This window comes from Penicillium maclennaniae, assembly GCF_028827695.1.
Source record: "Penicillium maclennaniae strain IBT 15551 chromosome Unknown utg000008l:1.0-3552695.0:1.0-3555053.0, whole genome shotgun sequence".
NCBI classification, from domain to species: Eukaryota; Fungi; Ascomycota; class Eurotiomycetes; order Eurotiales; family Aspergillaceae; genus Penicillium; species Penicillium maclennaniae.
Window position 1 is genome coordinate 1,938,499 of NW_026623220.1, and position 21,879 is coordinate 1,960,377.

At 50.4% G+C, this 21,879-nt stretch overlaps 8 protein-coding genes across 8 annotated transcripts; 4 read left to right on the plus strand and 4 right to left on the minus strand.

Annotated features, from left to right (window-relative positions):
* Nucleotides 1–109: 109 nt before the first annotated feature.
* N7477_009705 (class I SAM-dependent methyltransferase) lies at nucleotides 110–994 on the minus strand (the record flags this gene model as incomplete). The annotated part of the gene is made up of 3 exons (XM_056971366.1): nucleotides 110–458; nucleotides 511–808; nucleotides 889–994. 3 exons carry the CDS (start codon nucleotides 992–994, stop codon nucleotides 110–112), a joined length of 753 nt encoding a protein of 250 aa, XP_056818345.1.
* Nucleotides 995–5,723: 4,729 nt separating this feature from the next.
* On the minus strand, nucleotides 5,724–6,320 carry N7477_009706 (thiamine-binding protein; the record flags this gene model as incomplete). Its single annotated transcript, XM_056971367.1, has 3 exons — nucleotides 5,724–5,796; nucleotides 5,855–5,957; nucleotides 6,083–6,320. 3 exons carry the CDS (start codon nucleotides 6,318–6,320, stop codon nucleotides 5,724–5,726), a joined length of 414 nt encoding a protein of 137 aa, XP_056818346.1.
* Nucleotides 6,321–6,556: 236 nt separating this feature from the next.
* On the minus strand, nucleotides 6,557–7,926 carry N7477_009707 (putative pyruvate dehydrogenase E1 component alpha subunit; the record flags this gene model as incomplete). The annotated part of the gene is made up of 4 exons (XM_056971368.1): nucleotides 6,557–7,056; nucleotides 7,106–7,598; nucleotides 7,666–7,743; nucleotides 7,792–7,926. The coding sequence occupies 4 exons, from the start codon at nucleotides 7,924–7,926 to the stop codon at nucleotides 6,557–6,559; spliced, it is 1,206 nt and encodes a 401-aa protein (XP_056818347.1).
* Nucleotides 7,927–8,621: 695 nt separating this feature from the next.
* N7477_009708 (uncharacterized protein) lies at nucleotides 8,622–11,699 on the plus strand (the record flags this gene model as incomplete). The annotated part of the gene is made up of 3 exons (XM_056971369.1): nucleotides 8,622–9,197; nucleotides 9,251–9,454; nucleotides 9,510–11,699. The coding sequence occupies 3 exons, from the start codon at nucleotides 8,622–8,624 to the stop codon at nucleotides 11,697–11,699; spliced, it is 2,970 nt and encodes a 989-aa protein (XP_056818348.1).
* Nucleotides 11,700–12,023: 324 nt separating this feature from the next.
* Nucleotides 12,024–13,971, plus strand: N7477_009709 (uncharacterized protein; the record flags this gene model as incomplete). Its single annotated transcript, XM_056971370.1, has 2 exons — nucleotides 12,024–13,649; nucleotides 13,672–13,971. The coding sequence occupies 2 exons, from the start codon at nucleotides 12,024–12,026 to the stop codon at nucleotides 13,969–13,971; spliced, it is 1,926 nt and encodes a 641-aa protein (XP_056818349.1).
* A 414-nt stretch (nucleotides 13,972–14,385) lies between these two features.
* On the plus strand, nucleotides 14,386–15,644 carry N7477_009710 (BSD domain-containing protein; the record flags this gene model as incomplete). Its single annotated transcript, XM_056971371.1, has 2 exons — nucleotides 14,386–15,295; nucleotides 15,358–15,644. The coding sequence occupies 2 exons, from the start codon at nucleotides 14,386–14,388 to the stop codon at nucleotides 15,642–15,644; spliced, it is 1,197 nt and encodes a 398-aa protein (XP_056818350.1).
* A 486-nt stretch (nucleotides 15,645–16,130) lies between these two features.
* Nucleotides 16,131–18,378, minus strand: N7477_009711 (RanGTP-binding protein; the record flags this gene model as incomplete). The annotated part of the gene is made up of 7 exons (XM_056971372.1): nucleotides 16,131–17,080; nucleotides 17,122–17,879; nucleotides 17,935–17,969; nucleotides 18,030–18,095; nucleotides 18,157–18,214; nucleotides 18,268–18,299; nucleotides 18,358–18,378. 7 exons carry the CDS (start codon nucleotides 18,376–18,378, stop codon nucleotides 16,131–16,133), a joined length of 1,920 nt encoding a protein of 639 aa, XP_056818351.1.
* Nucleotides 18,379–19,241: 863 nt separating this feature from the next.
* Nucleotides 19,242–21,558, plus strand: N7477_009712 (translation termination factor GTPase eRF3; the record flags this gene model as incomplete). Its single annotated transcript, XM_056971373.1, has 3 exons — nucleotides 19,242–20,285; nucleotides 20,378–21,442; nucleotides 21,499–21,558. 3 exons carry the CDS (start codon nucleotides 19,242–19,244, stop codon nucleotides 21,556–21,558), a joined length of 2,169 nt encoding a protein of 722 aa, XP_056818352.1.
* Between the last annotated feature and the right edge of the window lie 321 nt (nucleotides 21,559–21,879).

Below are 21,879 nucleotides of genomic sequence, written 5' to 3' on the forward strand. Positions count from 1 at the left end.
TGGTATCTCATGCTGATCATGCCCACCAAGGCATGATCGAAACGTGTCTAGTGGATCGTAAAGAGGGTCGTCAAAGGAGATTGGGACAAGCACGCCCCTCCTCATCATTTCAAGAGGCTTGTTCCCCAGGTCGAGGCTTCCTTCCGGTCACCACGTAGAAGTCCATGTATGCGTGAACACTCTTGTCCTGGATAGCTTTCCGCACATCGACAAGGAAGACTTCGATCTCGGCCTTCGACCAGCCCAGAGCGAGGAACGGCTTATATGACCAACCGGATAAGGCTTCTAGCCAGTTGCTCTCACTCCACTGCCCAATGGTCTTTTGTTGCTCATCTGTAGGCCAGGTATTTGTCGGTATCTTGAAGATTTGCTGCTCGACATCCACGAAGCCAACCTCCTTCATCCACCGCTCTATCTTTGGCGCGATACGGAAATACCTTGAAGGCTCCATTCCTTGGCTGAGACCGCATGTTGAGATCGTACCAGTCGTGCAGAGCGAATTTGCTGTACCCGTCTGGATTTTCCGGAGGCATAGTACCATCGTCGCATTGTGGTTTGGGATCTAATTCGTGGCATTCAATGTATGCACCTGGTTTGAGGTGTTTGAAGGTCTGTCGTAGTAATCGTTTAAAGGAAGGCATGGCGCCGGTCATGTTGCCAATATGGACGAAGTCAAAATAGTCGGCGTCCCAGAGCCATTCGTCTTCCGTGGCGTCGTCGACCAGGAAATGGACGTTCTCGGGGACCTCTGTCGGCTGGACTGGGGAGAGGTCTGTTCCAGTAATGGCAGCATTGGGAAAGAGGGATGCTATAACGTCGAGGGCAATGAGCTATCAAGTTCCGATTTCGAGTTATGCATTACGCGCAACTTGAGATGAGCAAACATACCCATTTCAATAGGCCATATCCCGGAACCAGTGCCGATGTCGAGTATTTGTTTTGGGTCATTGAGCGGAACATTGTACAGCTTCTCTTTCATGCACATTTTGAACATGTGATGTTGCATGTCTAGACGATCAAGCTCTTGCTCGTCATTTGGATAAGGGTAGGCTGGCAAAGAGGTCAGATGCAGTCAACGAGACATGGGACGCGCGGAAATTCAAGGCGACTGACCTCCTTCATGATACCTGTGATACCGTCTTCCGTTTTCCATAGGATAGTCCGTTACACTGTCAGTCAGAGACTGCGTGTCACTGTCATCACTCCGTTAGCACGAGTCCATTGGATGATAGGAGCGAGACAAAGGTAGAATTTTGCATTTGCAGATGATCGTACCATTCACTCCTTGGTTCCTGCATCGTATACGTTAGCACCGGCCACAATGTTCATGTGGTAGGTGATGAGCAATCTTTAGGCTCTAGTGAGAGTAGCAGAAAAATGGACCTGAGGAGCAGAGAGACGCGATGTGGAAAGCGCCGGGCAGGGACGTACAGAAGATTTGGGACCCATGATGATTGCCTCGGGTCAGTGTAGTCGACCAAGTCAGGCTGGATACGCAGACCAACCCTAATGATGGTGCGACGGGGTCGTCGCGGAACCAAAGCGGTTTAAAGCAAGCCGGACAGAACGTTACTGTGGGTGATTGTGGGCAGATGGTGGGGACTATGTGGCTTCTCAATCACCCGGGATCGTGGCCCCGGTATAGTGCAAGTTGGCGGAGCTAAGTCACGAGTATGCCAGCAAAATTGGCGATCCTCCCATGTTCCACTCCGGAGGGTTGAAAAAAGAACACAAAACAGCGAAAGGATGAAGAAACGCAGATCTCAGATTGGAGAGAATTGAGGGGGAAAGTTATTTGTCAGAGCCTGGTGGAGAGCCCGACAGCTTGGGTTAGGTTATAATTTGGCAGAGCGGGAAGACGATCCGGACAACTATAAATTAATCCAGAGCCGACATAGGATCGACCAAGTGTCTCAGAAGACAAGACCCGCAAGAGAGGGGCGGAGGTATAAGTGGAGATTAGTATATGGGGTACAAAGTTGGACAATTGCGGACTCTCTAGTGGACATGGGATGTCAGAGGGGTCTGGGTATAGGTTTGGCGGGGACATGAAAAAGACGCCTCGGGCAGCGGTGGGTACCCATGAAATCCCAGGGAAACCTAAGCCTGGAGGGAAATTCGCGAGCTAGGGGGGATGATGGAACAGGGGTGACTGTCCGATATCTATCCCAGCTCCCTTTGATTTTGCATGAAACCAGAGATCGCAAAGAAAAAAACAAGAAAAGAAAAAAAAATAAAAAATAAAATGATAGGTTTCGAATACAGAGGGTAAAAGTTCACGCTTTTGGGCGGGAGCTGAAATACGTGACAGGCAAATCAGACCCGCACATCCCCAACCTTTCCCTGTTTTGTGTTGCTCGAGCGCGAGATGATAAGATGATCGGGGACTTGGTGAAGCCACCTCTCACACGGTAGCTAAATCGAACCCAGGCTACTGGGCCATCGGAGACTCGGAGATTCCTTGGAAACAGGAGTTCATTCTCATCGGTTGGAGTGGTGGACCCTGCGCAATGGAGGTTCGCGTCCTACAGCACGCATTTCGCAAATCTTCGGCCCAAAGACCTTGAAATTGCCCAATTGTAGAGTGTGCCACACTGCTGGGAATTAGCAACCGACCTAGCCACGGGCCACCTTCTCAACCCTTTGTCCTGGATCTCTTCCCACGTTCACATGTGCAGAACCCTGCAGGGGCAGTCGGAAATTCCCGGTTCTTTATGTCTTCTCTCTTCAGTTTTTATTTTCTTTTTATCTGTGTTTCATGTTTTCTAGTTTCTTTTCGGGGCTTTGTTCATCCTCATGGGTGAAGCGTTCCAAAGCAAGGAACATCGAATTACGTAGGTGTAGCCGGAGCAAAAGAAACATAATCACATGGTTCGTCTACTATGCTCGATTGAGTTGAAGCTCGAGTTGATCACATCCTCGGATCAACCACTAAGCGGAAATCATTGGACCCGAAGGTTTGGGTGAGGAGGCACAGATGTGGAGCTGTCAGAAAACTCAGGGAAAGAAAAGGAAAAACAACATGAAAAAACTAAGGTGAGTGCAAGATGCTAGGATCATACATGACAGGCCTCGGAGCTTGCTCCCGGCACAAGTCGCATGGTTCCTGGGTTCTGACGCGCGGGACAAAAACTACCAAGCCATCACTCTTCGGGTCTAGTTGCCCGAGCTCTGCATAGGAAGCTATTCGGGCATAGGCCGAATATGCTAGACTCCTGCCAGATCGAGCTTTAGTGATGTTCAAGATTGATCTGTCAGAAATCGCTATATGGGAGTTGAGAATCTGTTAGTCTGGCCTTCCCCTCTCTCTTCCCACTGCCCATCCTGAGTGGGGTGTTTCGAATATGCTTCTCTAGTTGATTTGCTCTGCCCAGGTGGGCACACGGCTTGGAAAATCAATCGTGAACCACAGTGATCATTTCATTAGTGACACTTGCTGGGGAAGGGGCCACCAAATTACGCCCAGCTCGATATAAATTACGGAGGGGCTCGGGTTTTCCTTCTACGGCCAGGATCTCGTACATACAGCGCAGAGCAAACAGAATGCCCCGGCGATCCGGGTCGCCCTGTAAGGCCCATGCGTGCCCTGCAAGCCTCCGCCCGAGTGTGCTGTTACGTCAATTATTTTCCCCCTTCACCTCCCCATAAAAAAGGCTTGGAGGAGATGATTACTGTAGAAGAATTTGGCGTATCAAATCACCGATCATTTCGAATCGCGAGTGTATTGTGCGAAATGTCGATCCAACTTCAAGGCGCGCGTGCATCGATCGGCAGTCACAGGTAACGCGTCCCACAAGTCACAGTAATATGGGTCTTGGGTCGTACCGTGTACAGTAGTATCGAGTCACTCGGCGATCCCCGAGTCCAGGGTTGTATTTTCCTGTGCATAGGCATATCGGAGAAGATGGCTAGCACGAGAAAAAGCAACGGTGCATGCGCCGATCCATAAATAACGCCTCCGGCCACAGTGCCGGGATTTTATTTAGTCGAGATGGACCCGACTGCCGGGAATGATTTGGGTTCCAACGGGTCGGTAACGCCGCAGGGGCCAGTTTTCGAGATTTCGAAGATGCTCGGGTCATTTTGTTCTTTGTCACGTATGTCCTACCCCGATTTGTCTTGGACCCTCGATGATCTTGGATCGCGACCGAGGGGTTCTGGGGTGGAGACAGTTTTTTCTTCTTTGGTAGAGAGCTCGCGGGAGCCAAGCCCGCGTGCTCACGGTGGTAGCGATGATGGACCGGACTTGAGCTCTGGACCAAGCTTGGCAGTCGGCAAGGAGTGGAGTTTCCACTTGCCCACACAGGGGAGAATGGAAATGGGAGCTCCACGGCCACCTATCAAGAGAGCTCTACCACAGACCAGGATCGCACATGATGCTACACAAGCGTAAGAGCCTGGTTATCAGACAATACCTTGCGGTCCCATGGTTGAAAAGGAAACAATGGTTCGCGAAAAGATCCAGTCATCCTAGGAACGGAGCATTTACTATGAACCGCAGCAAAGCTTAGTCACACTCCTTCGTCTGCACTATCAATCTGCCTGGTACAGTACTTCCGAGCAAATCCCGAGATATTGGTCATTCGGCCGGAGCATTTAGCCTTAAGTCACATCATTCATTGGGCCCGCAGAAAGGCTACGTGGCCCGCAGGGCAATTAAACTCGCAGATTAGACCGCTCAAGAGTGACAAATCCCTTGGTTACGCCACAAACATACCTGCCATTGGGCACAGCTTAAACTACCATTGTACTGGGTGGAAAATATACCCGGGTAAAAATAGTAGGCCAGATTGAACGAACTGGACGGAGAGCCAGACTGCGGGGTGAAAACCAGGGATCGCCTAGGCCCACACACGCGGAACATCTGAGGTCTCGGCTACCATTCCAACCTGATGGAACGATTCGAACAGTTTTGCCCTGGATGATTAACTGCTTTGGTAAATAATACATGTAGTCTGCATTTAGCATTTAGTGTGCGCCTGTCTATTCTCCTTCTGCCCCGGCGGAAAGCTCATGGCCAATGAGCAGCCTCAATACGCGGGAATGGATGAATGACACGGCGCGCGCGCTGTGAACTGCACGAGACAAGAAAATATCTTCCATGTAAATCAAGCGCCCGAGCCACAGTCTGAAAATTATGCGGTCTGGCCAATGCTAGAAGTCTTTTGACTGGAGATGGGAACTCCTAGATGAGCCCCGCTGTTCGAATGAACGGGGTGATACCGACCAGCTCTGCTCGCATTTTCGTGATTGATATCAATCTCGTCGGGATGGTGAGCGTAATGGGGGTTATTCGTCAATCTTGGTGCAAATCCTTCCAAGTTTGGCTTGAGCACCGAGGGCTTGGCGTCGATGGCTCCATTTTGAAGCTCTTTGGAGCTCATAGGGTTGTTCAATCAAGACATCCTCTGTTAGTGTTTGATATTCAAGAAGCCCATCCATGTTCCTTCCGAGACCGACGGACGCTTAATTTAATAATTAGCTGCTGGGTGTCGTCAATGATTGGCGAGCTAATTCACGGGTTACATGCTGACGACGAACCATTCGACCTATCCAATTCGATGGGGCGATTTTAGATATCATTCAACACAGCCTGTTATTGAAGCAATAGCGAGATAGTCTTATGCGCCAAATTGAAGCAAGCGGTATAAGAAATATTGAAACATCACTAGCCACGCGATGAAATCGCAGCAAAGAGTATTTTTCGGAGTTGTGTTGCCCAGTCAAGGGGCAGGCGCAGACAAAATGGCTTCCACCGAGGCAACATATCCCTCCATTGGCTGGACCTTGTCGGTTCTGTAGATTGCTAGTATCGGCATAGGCTATATGCATCGGAGCTAAAGTGAGATCATACCTAGTTTGAATGCGAATGTCCGTCTGGACTCTGGCTATTCCCTGCTGGTGGATAAGAGTGTGTGCGAATCCAATCAATTCGGTAACTTCGCTCCATGTCCCTTCTGTTGGTATTCACAAAAGTGAGTTCTTCAAATCACGTTTATCGTCTCAACATATGGGATGTCGGCGGGGTCAGGGTGAATCAATTGTGATGAGGTTTAAGTCTGTCCTCGAGATGACGGCGTACCTAGTGTTGTGCCCGTGGCATGCATCACGTATTTGAGGCCTGACTGCTGCATGAGACGCTGGATATCTGCGATCTGCTGAGAGAACGATGCATTCTGTGAGCCAATCTGTAATGAAAATGCTTTGCTCAGTAACTCGAGATGTTTGTTTTTGCTTGTTCGGGGCTTCTTTACTGGGATAAGAGAAAAGTCGGCTGTGCACCGCGAAGGTGTTGCCAGGGCTGAAGGTGCGAACGCCATTGTTAAAGATCCTATCTTTCCTGTTTCAATTCAAATTGAACTTGGACGAGATGGATAAGTCAAGGGAGGGCTCTTTCGCTTTGATGAGGGATTCGATTGTTCGTCGTGAAGGGGTAATCGTGACGTAGTTTTGAGTGTAGGAATGATGAGCTACGTGATCAGGAAAGCCAAATTTCGCATTGTCCTGGTACATCCTCAATCATTCTTTAGTTTCTAGCTAAGATGTTTCTTCGCGTCTAATAGATCGTCTCGTCGATGCTCCTGCCCCGTCTCTGGGCTGGCTCACTCCCAGAGACATAAATATCCTCAAAGAGAACATCCCACCTTGGTTCAGGCTCGGGCATTTGCTCAGCCGCCTGTATCTCGCGGCTCACCAGTCCTCGTATTTCCTTTTCTTCTGCCTTTGCCTCATCCTCTGTCATGATGTGCCAGTCTATCAGCTTCGACTTCAGGCTCGTGATGGGGTCATTTGATCGCTCATCCTGCAATTCCTCGCGGGAACGATAGGCGGTTCCGGGGTCCGACATTGAGTGTCCAGAGTACCGGTAGGTTTCGTACTCATAAATGAGCGGCCCATTCCCTGCCTTGATCCACTCTCGGCCATGTCTGACAGCAGCCAGAACCGCCAAAACGTCCATCCCATCAACTTTGAGCCCAGAAATATACTGCCCACGCTTATAGTATTCCGTTGAGGCGGAAGCACGCTCAACTGATGTCCCCATCCCAAATTTGTTGTCTGGAATTATTGTTAGTGTCCTGTTTATGTCGTCAAACAGGTTGCTTACTCTCGCAGCCAAACATGACAGGCAGGCTCCACAGCTTCGCCATGTTAAATGCCTCGTGGACTTGGCCTTGATTGGCTGCTCCATCGCCATATAGATTGACCGTGATATTACCTGTGTTGTCATACTGCTGGGCCAATGCGATACCAGTTCCGAGTGGCACACTTGAGCCCACAATACCGTTGCCGCCGAAGAAGCTCTTAGCGTACATGTGCATCGAGCCGCCTTTTCCATGCGCGATACCGTCGCTCCGACCGAGAAGCTCGCCAATGATTGATCTTATCGTAGCACCGCGCATTAAAGTGTTACCGTGAGAGCGGTACGCGGTAATGCGTTTGTCTTCCTTGGTAAGAGCATGCTCGATTCCGACTGCGACAGCCTCTTGTCCATCGACAAGTGGCAGAATCCACGAATCTTTCTTTCCTTGTACAACCCATCTGCGGCGAGTTCCATCCGTCTGTGCACGCATGAGCTTTATTTTCACCAATTCACGACGCTTAAAGAAACCTTATTGTTGTCATGTCACGAAAAAGCTGTTTGAGTTGCCCTTTTGTAGTCTTTACCGAGTATGGTGGCGGGTCGAAATGGTATGTCTCGAAACTCGCATCCGCGATCGGCACCATGAAAGGTTTGTCATCCTCCTGAAGAGATCGTCAGACCAGTTGTGTATTGTGCCTGTGGACAATTACCGATGGGACGTCTAGCACCGGCCGATGGGCGACTTGCGCGAAGCTACGCGTGCTAGCATGTAGTGGGCCAGGAAGAGCATGAAGTCGCAGAAAGCGGGACCTTAATGGTGGTAAGGGGCAATTATATGGTCTCATATTTTATAAGGTAGATGAGAATCGAATGAGTCAGTGTGAGAGATGAGATTTGTTGCGAACAATGCCAATGCTGGCTATTATCAGACCAGCGCAAGCATTACATGACGCAACTGTGAATTCATGGCTGGAACGACAACTTCCGTCGCAGAACCACATTACTGAGAAATTTCCTCATTACATTGAAGTCGTTCCATTGAGACCTCTACTTAAGCTATATGAAATCTTTGGGGCTTGACATCAGTTCAATTTTCCATTATTCCTATCTGGGCGACCCCAGATGTATATTTCGCTGACGGGTCACCATAATGTGATTGTTCTAGCATTTCATTAAGCCGCAACACGACAAAAGATAACAAGATGGGTAGAATACAGGAAGCAGGGCCTATAAAAGCTGCACACCTCATTTTAATCATTATGTTTTCACATGATGTTCTAAAAATCTTTGACAAGGACTGTTGTATTCAATGTTGACAAGGTCGGAAAATCTATTATTCCGCTATGACGCAGCGCACTCTTGCACTCTCACTTGCGTAAGCTATGAGACTCGAGACTTGTTAAGCCTTACATTCTCGAGGGCGGAACCTTGAACCTGCCGTGAACAGGATTTAAGCTCTAGTGATGATTTCTTGCGCCTGAACCTTCGTTATTTAAGCCAAGAAACAACTCCTTCATGCAACTCAACAGGTTAGCCACGCATGGTGCGCCAGTCTCAGGCCCGTCCCACCCGGGGCAGGGCTTCTCGGGCTCGTCAGCCAAAGCGTGAGACAGCGCCAAAAAATTCGGTTCCATATGTGTACCAGGAGATGCTGGAAGAGGCTGAAGCAAGAGATCCAGAGCAGTTCCATTCCGATCGGCCGATCAAGAGACGAAGGGTTGGCGACTCACGGGCTTTTGCTGTTCATTCGCCTGAGCCGGCACAAACCGGCACAGTCACGGACGTAGGCAAAGGCGAAGAATCGCAGGCACGACAGTTGCAAACAGTCTACGATCTCTCGGAATCGGGCGAATCTGACATCGAATGGGAAGATGTGGATACTCAGCAGCAAATACCTGCACCATCTAGTGCAGCGGCAGTCTCACAAGGATCAAACGAGACACTCCAAATTACCCTGGAACAAGAGCCAGAGAAGCAAAAAAAGCCTGCACAAAGAAGAAAACCAGTGACCGCAGCTGAGAAGAAGATCCGGATGGATGTTCACAAAGTCCATCTTCTTTGTCTTCTGGCTCATGTCAACTTAAGAAACCGGTGGTGCAATGACGAGTTGGTGCAGGTACGTGTTGTTGTAGTTAATAATCTATTCTCAGCGTTCTAATTTCGATTTAGAGTCACCTGAAACGTATGTTGCCCAAGAGAGTTATTGCACTTTTGAACCCAGACGAGGATAAGCCACCGTATTCACGGTCTACGACCTTCATCGATGGTCTCAATGAAGCTGGTGAAATCTTCAGCCGACGATTTCGCGTCAACAAATTAGGTTTGAGGCGTTCCCACTGGGCCGAAGACCAAGATAAACTTAAGCAAAGACTGGTACGTCTCTCTGACAACTTTGCGAGTATGAGAACTGTCGCTAACATACCCGTAGGAGGCGCTTATGTCAGATATCGAAGTCTTTCAATCCAAAGAAGACTTTCGATCCCAAGCAAAGACCATGCAAGGCTCTCGAGACTTCGGTGCGCAGTTGTTCTGTGCCTTGCTGCGATCAGTTGCAGTGGAGGCAAGACTTGTATGCTCGCTTCAACCGTTGCCATTCTCCGGCACTGTCAAGGATATGACACCATCCAAAAAAAGCCCTCATTATATTATTGTCTCCTCCGATGACCATGAAACGTCGACAGATGAACGCCAGAAGTCGGGCGGAGATTCACCAACACCCTCGAGAGCGAGGCGGCTTGGACGACCTGAATTTATCTCACGGCCTGGCCACACTTCTGATCGCTTGGGCTCTAATCTTAGCTCCCGCGAATCTTCATACCCAGTTTTCTGGGTAGAAGCATTCAACGAAGCTGTGCAAAAATGGTTACCGATTGACCCAATTGTTACCAAGTCTCTCGCAAAGCCCTCCAAATTTGAACCACCCGCAAGTGATCCGTACAACAGCATGAGCTATGTGGTTGCCTTCGAAGATGACGCTTCCGCACGAGACGTGACTCGGCGTTATACAAAGGCGTTCAATGCAAAGACACGCAAGCTTAGAGTTGAATCGACGCGAAACGGGGAGAAATGGTGGCACACTGCACTTCAAGCATATGAGAAGCCTTTCCTTGAGGATCGAGACGAGCTTGAAATCAGCGAATTGACTTCCAAGTCTGCGGCAGAGCCAATGCCACGCAATATCCAGGACTTCAAAGACCATCCAGTCTATGCACTGGAGAGGCATTTGCATCGGAACGAGGTGATCTTTCCCAAACGAGTTATCGGACATGTCGGTTTGAGCAAAACAACTTCAAAAAGCGATAATTTAGATCCCGTCTACCGTCGATCTGACGTGCACGTCGTGCGCAGCGCTGATAAGTGGTATCGACTAGGACGGGATGTCAAAGTTGGAGAACATCCCCTCAAGCATGTTCGTGCGACACGACCCAAGAGCGGAATCGACAGCGACGATGAAGATAACGAGCCGGAGCAGACTGCTCTTTACGCCGAGTATCAAACGGAGATTTACCAACCACCTCCAGTGGTTCAAGGACGTATTCCCAAAAATGCCTATGGCAATCTGGATATCTACGTTCCAAGCATGGTACCCCCAGGGGGAGTACACGTTCGAAAACCAGAGGCGGCTCGAGCTGCACGAATCCTGGGGATTGATTACGCAGACGCTGTAACAGGTTTCGATTTCAAAGGACGTCGTGGAACCGCTGTCATTGAGGGCATTGTCATCGCCTGTGAATACAAAGAAGCTCTAGAAGAAGTTATGAGGGGAATGGCTGATGAAAGGCATCGAGCTGCACTTGAAGCGCGAAGTGCGGAGGCACTCCGCGTTTGGCGACTTTTCCTTGTCAAGCTTCGGATCGCTGAACGAGTGAAGGAATACATCGGCTCGGACGAGGAAAGATATGATGCATCCACCTCGGAGACGAGTGTGAACGATCTGGAAGAATCCGGAGGAGGCTTCTTTTCAGAGCCTAGTCAACCCACGTACAGCACGTTAAAGGAAACTGACACGGATGATTATCATCTCGGAGGAGGTTTTCTACCAGATGACTCCGCCTTGGATGGAGCTAACGCAGTCGATGCCGGCAATGAAGATGACACTCTTGGGAGAGAAATTCTGCCTGACAGATTTGTTGACGGAGGTCCAGCCGTCAACCCATCGACAACAAACGAGGATCAAGAAGACAGATTCTCCGGAGAAGATTTAATGCTCGATGACTCGGCGAATGTCGAATTCGTCTCCCAAACCCATATTGTTCCCCAGCCTGTGATCCCACCAAGGTCCAAGAAAGGAAGAGCTTCAACAACCCCCCGCTACGAATTGATCGTAGTTCCGAGGAATTCCGCCACAGGCCCCGACCAACAGTCAAATTTACCAAAATGTGCAACCACCAAAGGATTAGAAGGGTCGTCTGAACAAGCTCCGATCACGGTTGATTCATCGACGAATGGTGGATCCAAGTCTGCCAGTGTGGTGGAATCTATATCCAGACCACCCTCTCCGCAAGCAGAACCTCACAAATCTGAGCAATTACATGACACTGAGAGTGAGATCGAGAAAGGGTCCTTACTGTCTGAGGACCCTGATGATGAGGATGCAGTCCCCGATTGGCTCATTTGATGATAGTCAGGTTCAGGGGCGCCATTCTTGTAAACTGTCAAGTACATAGCGAAAGACTAAACAACGCAAGCAACTGCTGAGCTCCCATACACCCGCTTGATAGGGACTTCCCAAGAAATACAAGAGAAAATACTGGCCATGTGCGTCGATAAATCAGTAATCTCATTGGGAAAATCACACGAAGACACGTGATCGCGTAGATTGAAACGCGTCGACGCGGTGTGCCTGAGGCAACAAACGTCAGAACGTCATGGACCGGAACGACCACCGAAGCCACCAAGCTGTCTCTGATTAAATCTCTATGTCTAGTTGACCGGAGCTGCGATGAACCCCCCAGATACTTCCGGTCGATTGTCAAATACACCCTGCGGGAAATATCGAACTTCGCGACGACACAGTCCTCCGGGGACGTCAACAAGCTCGAAGAGCAGCACATTCAAGAGGCCAGCATCTCCTAGCGTTTCAGCACCTGCGAGGCCATGGAAAAGAAGCTCGGTTCCAAGCTCACGAGCGCAATCAACGCTCACCCAGATCGACTTCGTGACTCAGAGTGCACATTCCGACGATGACCAGCTCGAATATCTCGACGAGACTCAACCACGCGAAGGGACCAGTGCAACTAATCCACAAGACCGAATGGATGGTGATTCAGAAGAAAGTAACGGCGATGGTGCATCTTTGCGCCCCACAAAATTCGAACCCACTAAAAATCACCTTTCGCGACGAAGGAAAAGCGTCGGAGTCACTCCTCGGGCATCCGAGCGGAGCCAAAGCATACGAAAAAATTTGACACCGAAAATGAGTTTCAGTGAGAAGCGTAGACAGAAATCTACAGAGAAGCCACCTGCGAAGCGCGATAAGACTCTCACGCAAATGGACTTCGTGCGACGCTACATCACAATAGACGATGACGACGACGTGAATATGGGATACATACAGCCGGAACAAAAAGGAATGCCTCCAGATTATGCGCAGCAAGCCCCTTCGATTGAAAACCAGCCGATTCATCCGAAATCATCTGCATCTGCGAAGCGCAATCGCAGACACCTCGAACCGGAGCTGGATCTTTCCACGGGCGAGCCACTCTCTGGGGGTCTTGGTGATAATCAAGACTCGAACCCGGGGCACGATGTCGAAAATGCACCAAAAGATAATGCGCCTGTCACGCCTCAGAAACCCCGAAGACTTGAGATTCCGTCCTCACAGTCGCCAGAAAGTCCAGGGCTGGCTATAATAACATCCTCTCAATTCCGCAGTGCAACCCGATCTCCACTGAGGCAAAAAACCTGGAACCTGGCATGCCATTCGGAAAGAATCATCAAAGAGGAATATTCCGACCCGCAAAGGATTCTCGAGGATTCTCAAGATCACGGAGGCGAATCACTGGCAAAAACATCACCTCAACCGTCGCCTAAGTTGCTTGATTCCTTGAAGCATCACTCGTCACCAGTTATGCAGAATAGAGCTTTCTATGCACCTTCGACTGAATTGGATTCCCAAGCAGGGCTGCCTGGTGGCCTTGAGATCAAAGTAGAGCGGGCACATAAAGAAAGAACAGTGGTTTACGAGACCGATGCGGACACTGATGACAGCGAATCAGAAAATAACATGAACAATGATCGCGCAACACCATCTCCAGCTCATGGGCCACATGTCAAAACGCCAACCTCTGCTCGGCACAGCCCAGAGCCATCAAGCGACGACTCTGAAGAAATACCTCTACCAGATGTCAACCCGTCGACAGACCCGAACGATGGACCGCCGTCCGAAGCACCGATGTTCGAGGCACCTTTGTCAGATGCCTCTATTTTCTACCAAAGGATGCAGCCAGCAACACAATTTCCATTCGAACCTATTCCTACCCTAAATACCCAAAAGCTGTCCGAGCTGTTTCCGAATTTTGGGAGCACTCAACACGCTAAACCGTCAGCCGCGGGGTCTTCTCAGAAAGTTCGGGGTCCCTTTTTTGCAGAGTCAAACGCAAAGTCAAGAGGCCGACCAGACCGAGCTTGTGCCGGAGTCATCTCCTGTTCATGAGCAAGATGAGAATGACGTTGACTCCGGTGCCATCTTTCAACGACCTCAAGGCCCGGAGTCGGTGGTCCAGGTCGAGTCCTCTCAACCAGTCGATCGAGGCAATCACAGACTGGCAGGAGTCTTGTCACGCAGCCAACTTCTCACGTCGAGTGTTATGGAAAGTGTTCCGCTACCTCATTTTTGGATGGGTAGTCAGGACAGCGTGGGTGAGCCATATAATTTGCCGGATCGGTGAATCGGCCAGACATTATGAGTTATGATTACATTTAGCGCCCTGGTATAAGCTTATTCCCCTACAATCTCATGGTTATATGTTGAATCTATATCTGGTCTTCTGATTCCATAAAAAGGCACTGGTGAGGTATAGCTCCCAAGCGTGCCCAAATCGGCATTTCCGCCGTGAACATCCTGAGTACTATAAAGTCTTTTGAAAAGCGGTCACATCTTCAGCCACCCTGGAATACCGATTAAAAAAATAAAAGCGCAGTTTAGAGTCCTTTCCAGAGGGTCGAGCGACCTTTATCGGGAACCGTTCACGTCGATCAGTAGCTGAGGCTGAGCACGGGGAGCGGGGCGGTCGGCCCGTGAACGAACGCGGAGGTGCAACCTGAATCGGGGCTTCGACACCACGTCTCTCCAACAACACACCATGGATATTGCGTACGACCACATCCAAGAGGAGATCCTCACACCCCGGGAGAACACTTCTTCCGATCCCAACAACGCTCAGCAATCAAACATCGACCTCAACACCGAATTTCAAGAAACCTTTCGCGCTTTCTCCGCCAGCCCGTGGGGCGCCCGGATCGGAGGCCTTTGGGATAATGTGCGCAAGCAGGGAGAGACCTACTACGAGGGCGCCCGTCAGGAATACGCCGCCGCGAGCGAGGAAGCTGTGAAGGGGTTCTCAGATCTGCGGGATAGCATTGTCGATCGGACCAAGGGGCTTTCCATCAACACCGTAGCTTTGACTGGCAGCGGTGAAGGACAGAAAGACGAGGCGGCTACACCTACCACCTCGACGAATGAGGGATCCAAAGGTCAAGCCGAGGCTGGCCCCAGCGGAGAGGGCTTCATTTCGCGGTTCAAGGCCGAGGCCGCGCGACGACTAAAGGAAATTGAGAAGGCGGAGGAAGCGGCAGACGAGGCGATCATGCGATTCGGGCTAAACATTGGCCAGAAGCTGCGTGAGGCTGTGAGCATTGTGCCTCCCGAGACGAACGATTCCGGCAAGCTTCTTTTCGAGAGCAAAGATGCCGATGGCAAGCGCGTCATCCATGCCACTCGATTCGAAGCTCAACTGCATGTCATCCACTCAAACTTGGAAAGCTTCACCAAGGACCCTGTGAGCGATAAGTTCTTGGAGTTCAAGAAAGAATTCAATGTCGAGAGCAAAACCGACGAGATTGCTTCCGACCTCGAGAAGTACCCTGAGTTGCGGCTCGCCATGGAGAAGGTTGTTCCTGAGACTGTGGAGTATGCGGAGTTCTGGACTCGGTACTATTTCCTCCGCTTGGTCATTGAGACCGAAGAGAAGAAGCGCAAGGAGCTTTTGAAGGGTATGGATATACCTTTCTTACTCGCTGGAACGATCATTGCTAACATTTCCCTTTACTTACAGGTGCCAACGCCGAAGACGAGGAAGAAGTCGGCTGGGATGACGATTCTGACTCTGAACACGAGTCCCCCTCCACTCCTCAAGTCCGCCACGAAAACCAGAAACTCGCCGCCGAAAATGCTACCCTGAAAGCCGAGCCTCGCCGATCGAACGACCAACAGTCCCAGGCCGATAGCGAGTCAAGCTACGACGTTGTGAGCGGTGCTGCCAGCCGGACCCCTGGCAGTCCCAAGGAGAAGAGTCCGATCACTGAATCCAAGGCGGATGACAGTGACGAGGACTGGGAGTAAAGTGTTCTCCTCCCAACCCAAGGACCTTTGGAAAGATACCCGTTTTTAGGTCAAAAAGGGCCAACTGACTTGCTTACTTCGCGGGAGTTTGGTGTGACTTGGTTCATTGGCGCAGTTGGGACTGTTTGTCCGTCTTATTCCCAATTCCGTTTCTCCTATCTTGCCTTCAGCGATTGATGTCCCCCTCTGCCTTTTACCTGTCTGATCGATTGTGATAGACATGCACATTTCTCGCTTTATTTACATATCCCTTGGCATTGATACACTTTTCTGCGTATCATCTTTGCAGCTGCTCCTCGGGTACTTCAACTTGATATACCCGTAGCTTTTAACGAAACCGAAGGTGATGCTTTATGCATGAGACTTCGTCTCTCTTCAAAATTCTGAACGTAAAAACTCAAACTCTAGATTCATGACATTTCGCTAGTTATACAAGATCATCATCGTCATCATCATCATCATCATCATCATGGGGCTGTGTGCATGTTATTCCGTAATCCCAGAACCAGCACCTCCATCTCTCAAAGCACCGCCCTTCCTAGCAAGCGGCGAACTCTGGCCCAGTTCTGAATCATCTGAATACGCAGGCGTCATGCCCCGTAACCCACTCGGGCCTCTCCTCCCAGGCGAGCCTCGACGCTGTGGAGTTTCCGGTGTGCTTTCCCGCGATCGAAGTTGGAATCCACGCGACATGCCTCCGGGTGAGTATGGCTCTTCGCCTTCTCGTGGATACCCAGAGGGACTACCTGCTTCCCAACCGTATTGATAATCTTCACCACGGTGCTTGACGGGGCTTTCATCGTAAGGATCCCATCCGACGCGGCGGCGTGCTTCGTGGCGGAGGCGTTGGCGGTGTTGTTCGTCGCCACCGGCGCCGGTGGTAGATGATTCCTCCAAGAAAAAGTTCAGAAGTTCATCGCTGATGGAGAGGTGGGATTGTTGTTGGAATTGCTGGAGAGATGTTAGTCGCAGGAGAGTTTCGAGGAGAGAAAGTGATGTGCGGATATTTTCGAATAGCGGGTTGGTGACAGTTGTGGTGGCTGCAGGTTGTGCGGAAGAGGTAGGTCCGAACGGCGATGGATATTGGGTATAGCTTCTGTCTTTGAGAGATAGTTTGGCCATCTTGTCGACCGTGTTTTCTGTTGTCGAGTTGTCTACTTCAGACTCGGTATCAGAGGTTTCATCCTCGTTGTAGACTTCAAATGCGATCCATTCTGGATCGAGACCAGGAGGAAGTCGCCATTCCTCGGGAATGGAGTCTTCGTGTAGGGAGCCGAAGCTCTGGTGAGCTGAGCCGTCACCGCCATGCAATTGTGCGTCAAGTAACGCCTGCTCTTCGTCTTGCTCTGGACCTTCCTCTTCCGGGTCGGGTGCGAAGTCGTCTTCAGAATCTTCACGTTCCATCATACGACGAGGGGGAGAGCATTCAAGTCTCTCTTGAGAAGTAGCACAGGGTTGTTTGTTTCTCCCTCTGTACTGATATTCAGGATCCTGCCTGTGTCTGCGTAGAAGATCTTTGAGATTTGGTGGATTGGAAGAATCTCACGTATACCAGCGCTTGCGACACCTTCGCAGGCTTGGGGCTGTGGTTCGCCCTCTTCAAAGGAGTGAACTCTTCCGTCATCAAAGTCCTCGATGATGAGAACTTGATAGGCATACTCATCAGTGCCCGCAGGTCCGGGAAGCTCTGCTGACTTGGATCGATCGTCAGAGTAGTATAACTTCATTGGGACCCGCCGAAGCTTCAAGCGTGCTTTGTGCATAACCTCTTTCCATGTGGCCTCACGAACAGACTCCTGGTCATGAGGGCGTACGTGGCCTGCAAATAACATGTACATCGAAAGGGTGAATGTCGGTCCTATCTGAACGGCGTGAGAATCCGACATTGAATATTGAGTATCGCCAGCAGTCAAAAAAGTGCTCGCTTGGAGAAGACGAGATGGTGACACGGTCGATGGCAAATTGGTAGATAGCTTGGCACCAGAGGTAGTGATGGCCAAGTTCATCAGAGGCACTGCATCCTCGATCCGAGTCAGAAGCCTCTTGATGTCTTTGATGATGGTCTTGACTTGGGCATCTATGACCGCCTGGTCTCGGGATGATTTGGGGCCCTTGCGTGAGACTTCTTCGGATGAAGCGGCTTTAGCTAATCGCTGCCCAAGGGCCTGAATTTCCCATCGAAGGGATTTTGTGAGAGTAACGGCTGATTCAAGTGACGTATTGCCTCGCGCAGCGCTAGATATTTGTTAGAATCTATAGAGATGATTATAATTGAGGTTTGAGTACTCACATCAATTCAATCATGTCAATTGATGGAGAAATGACCTATTTTCAAAGTTAGCCAGAGGTGTAGTTAAGTCCTCGAGATCAAGGGTCTGTGCTGACCTGAATCTTGCTTTCCAAGCGCTGCTGTAAAGAGAGAAGCTCATCACGATCTTCGCTGTCTACATTCTGAGCGACAAGGTCAGCTTGGTGTGCGTGTACTTCGCGTTGGGCCTTCAACAATGCGTACTTTGAGCAAACGCGAGGACTGGCGTATAGCGTAGCTTGCGGTAATTGCAATGCCCGAGCTGGGTCAAAAGCCTTAGCCAAAATTTACATTCTCCAGAGCTAATTGCCTTACCGAATGGCATAATTCATTGCCTGCTGCGTCAGCTGTCCGTAATGTTAGCAATTGATCGCATCCAATTCTGTAATGACGCAATGAACATACGCGCGTCAAAAACACCTCCATCTTGTCGAATGATATTCTCCGAAGAGAGTGGCTGGGCTGAGATCTGCCCCTGAGCAATAAAGAGTGTAATGGAGGGGCGCTTATCGATAGTGAAGGTCCTGCCCAACGTTAAGTTAGTGACTGTGTTTACCATGGAAGTTTCCATCTCATTCAATATTCACCGCCTTACTGACCACCTTGCACTTCCACCAAAATCAAGTCTCTAGTCACTGAAAGTCTCGAGTAAATAAAATTCAAAACCATGACATAGTCCTTGATATACGAAGACACAGAGAGCACCTTAAGCACGGAATCATCAACAAACTCATTCCTCTCAATTGGATCGAAGCATTTCCACAGTGCTTTTAGATACATAGGTTTCTTTCAGTAACTTCATGTTGACCCAAGAAGACATCATTTTAAGCATCTCTGCAAATATCTCAATTTATCCGTACTTTATGGTCAATTGATGGCCAATGAGATTCCAAACGATCAGAACATGATACATGATCCATAATAGAAGACTTTCTGCCGGCCGAAAAAGTCATGGTCTCTATCGGCTATCGTACAACGGAGATGAGCATTCGAGCCCAACGCGTGGGCCGGAAATTCTGGACATATTGGGAGATCAGTAATTTGCCACTTCCTGAGTAATAAGAAGAGCTCAGCGAGTATAACAATTCAGGCCGTAAAATCAAATAAAGTAAGAAGCAAAAGCCGCGTCTCTATCAATTTGCATACAGTCCACGTGACATCCTCATCGCGGGGGTGCTGAGTCACCTGCGCAAAATCAAAAAACGCTGGCCCCTCATTGTTTGACTTACACCCCCGACTCTCGTGTCGCCCGCGCTATCTCGTTGATTGCGCCTCGGATTCCCTCCACGATGTCGAACCAAACTCCTGAATCATGGGAGGACGAACTCTCGAGACAGACCGAGGGTGTTAACCTGAACCAGGGTCGCCCTCAAGGCCAGATTCCCACCTTCACGCCTGGTGCAGCGAGCTTCCAGCCTGGTGCCGCGTCCTTCACTCCTGGAGCTTCCTCCTTCGTACCTGGACAGCAGTACCAGCAGTACGGTGGCTACCCTTATGCCCAGTACGGCCAACAGCAGGGCTATGGCCACCCCCAGCAGCAACAGCAGGCCTATGGTCAGTACGGCGCATACAACCAGCAACCCGGCAACTACAACCAGTATGGCGCATACAACCAGCAGCCCGGTGGCTTCCAGCAGCAGCCTCGTCAGAATGCACCCGTTGCTCCCCAACAGCCTGCCCCTGCTTCCGACGCCCCACCCAAGGCTAAGGTCCTGTCCATCGGAGCGTCCTCCTCTACCACTGCCCCCAAGACCAAGGTCCTTTCGATTGGGGCTTCCTCCTCCACCACCTCTACACCTAAGACCAAGGTCCTATCCATTGGTAACCCCGCCCCCGCGAAGGCTTCAGATGAGACCAGCAAGGGTGATTCCATGGGTACCGCGGCCGCCGAAGCGGGTGCCAAGGTGACCGCTGCTAAGGCCATCGACAAGACCACGGACTCCAAGGCTGTGGCTTCTGGCCAGTCTTCGCCTACTCCGTCCGGTCGGTCCAGCCCTACTGGTCGCTCCAGTCCCGCTCGCACTGGTGTCGAGGCCGCTAAAGCTGCCCGTGCTGCCGATGCAGTCGCCAAGGCACAGCAGGCCGATGTCGATGATGCCACCTTGAAGGAAATCTATGGTGAGAAGCGTGAGCACGTGAACGTTGTCTTCATCGGTCACGTTGATGCTGGAAAGTCCACCCTGGGTGGGTCTCTGTTGTATTGCACCGGCATGGTGGATGACCGTACGATGGAAAAATACAAGAGAGAGGCCAAGGAAGCCGGTCGTGAGACCTGGTATATGTCTTGGGCTCTGGATCTTACCAACGAGGAGCGAGCCAAGGGAAAGACCGTCGTAAGTACTCACTGTCTGCTTGCTCAAATCCAGCAAAGGACATGGAATTGCATTGCTTGACTATTTGAATTGATAGCTGATTATTTCTAAAGGAAGTAGGAAGAGCACACTTCAGTGTCCAAATCCCTCACCCTGATGGTGCTATCGAGCGTCAATTCTCGATTCTGGATGCTCCTGGACACAAGTCCTATGTTCCCCACATGATTGGTGGTGCCTCCCAGGCCGACCTTGGCTGCCTTGTCATCTCTGCCCGTAAGGGTGAGTACGAAACTGGTTTCGAGAAGGGTGGCCAGACCCGTGAACACGCTCTGCTTGCCCGAAACAGCGGTGTCCAGAAGCTGGTCATTGTTGTCAATAAGATGGATGATCCCACTGTTGAGTGGAGCAAGGCGCGTTTCGATGAGTGCACAATCAAGGTCATCAAATTTTTGGAAGCTCTTGGCTACAAGAAGGATGACATCCTTTGCATGCCCATCTCCGCGCAACGTACACTGGGCATCAAGGACCGTGTCCCGCAGGATGTCTGCCCCTGGTACAACGGCCCCTCTCTGCTTGAGTATTTGACCGATTTCAAGCTCCCTGAGCGTAAGATCAACGCTCCATTCATGATGCCTATCAGCTCCAAGTACCGTGACATGGGTACGATGTGTGAGGGACGTATTGAATCCGGTGTAATCAAGAAGAACGGCAACTATATCATGATGCCCAACAAGACCGAGGTTTCGGTTGCTGCTCTCTACGGTGAGACCGAAGATGAGATTGCGACCGCCACTTGCGGTGACCAGGTTCGCTTGCGTCTGCGTGGTGTCGAAGAAGAGGATTTCCTTCCCGGCTTCGTGCTCTGCTCGCCAAAGCGCCCCGTTCACTGTGTGAGCGCTTTCGAGGCCAAGATCCGTATTCTGGATCTGCAGAGCATTCTTACCGCCGGTTTCAACTGTGTGATGCACGTTCACTCTGCTGTTGAGGAAGTTACTTTCGCTCAGCTTCTCCACAAACTTGAACCCGGTACTGGTCGCAAGAGCAAGCGCCCTCCGGCGTTCGTCAACAAGGGTCAGACCATCATTGCCCGTCTTGAGGTCACTAGCACCGCTGGAGCTGTCTGTGTCGAAGAGTTCACCTTCAATGAATCCATGGGACGATTCACCTTGCGCGATAAGGTATGTACATCGTCTTGAGCTCTAGAAATCTGGGGTGAAGTACTAACGATTCACAGGGACAAACCATTGCCATTGGTATGATCACTAAACTCTGCCTCCCGGAGAACGAGGCTTAAATAACTACCGGGACGCATAATGGAATAAACGATGCAAAATGAAAGCCTAAAAGATATCCCATGCTGCTGATGGTCATTTCTCAGCCCATCGCTAAAAATTCGGGTGGGGATTGAGTGGAACCTCTAGACAAGAGGGTAGATAGATGGGTAAACTGTGGCTTAGCGATGATACGCCACAGCTCACCTCAACTGATGATGATGAATTTTGTACGCTGTCCATCCTTGCTCTCTCGTAGAGGCTTCTTCCGCTGCTGCGTAAATTTTTGTAGTTGATTCTTCTGGTTTCATACGTTTCAAACATGTGTCGCAGTCTGCCCGTAT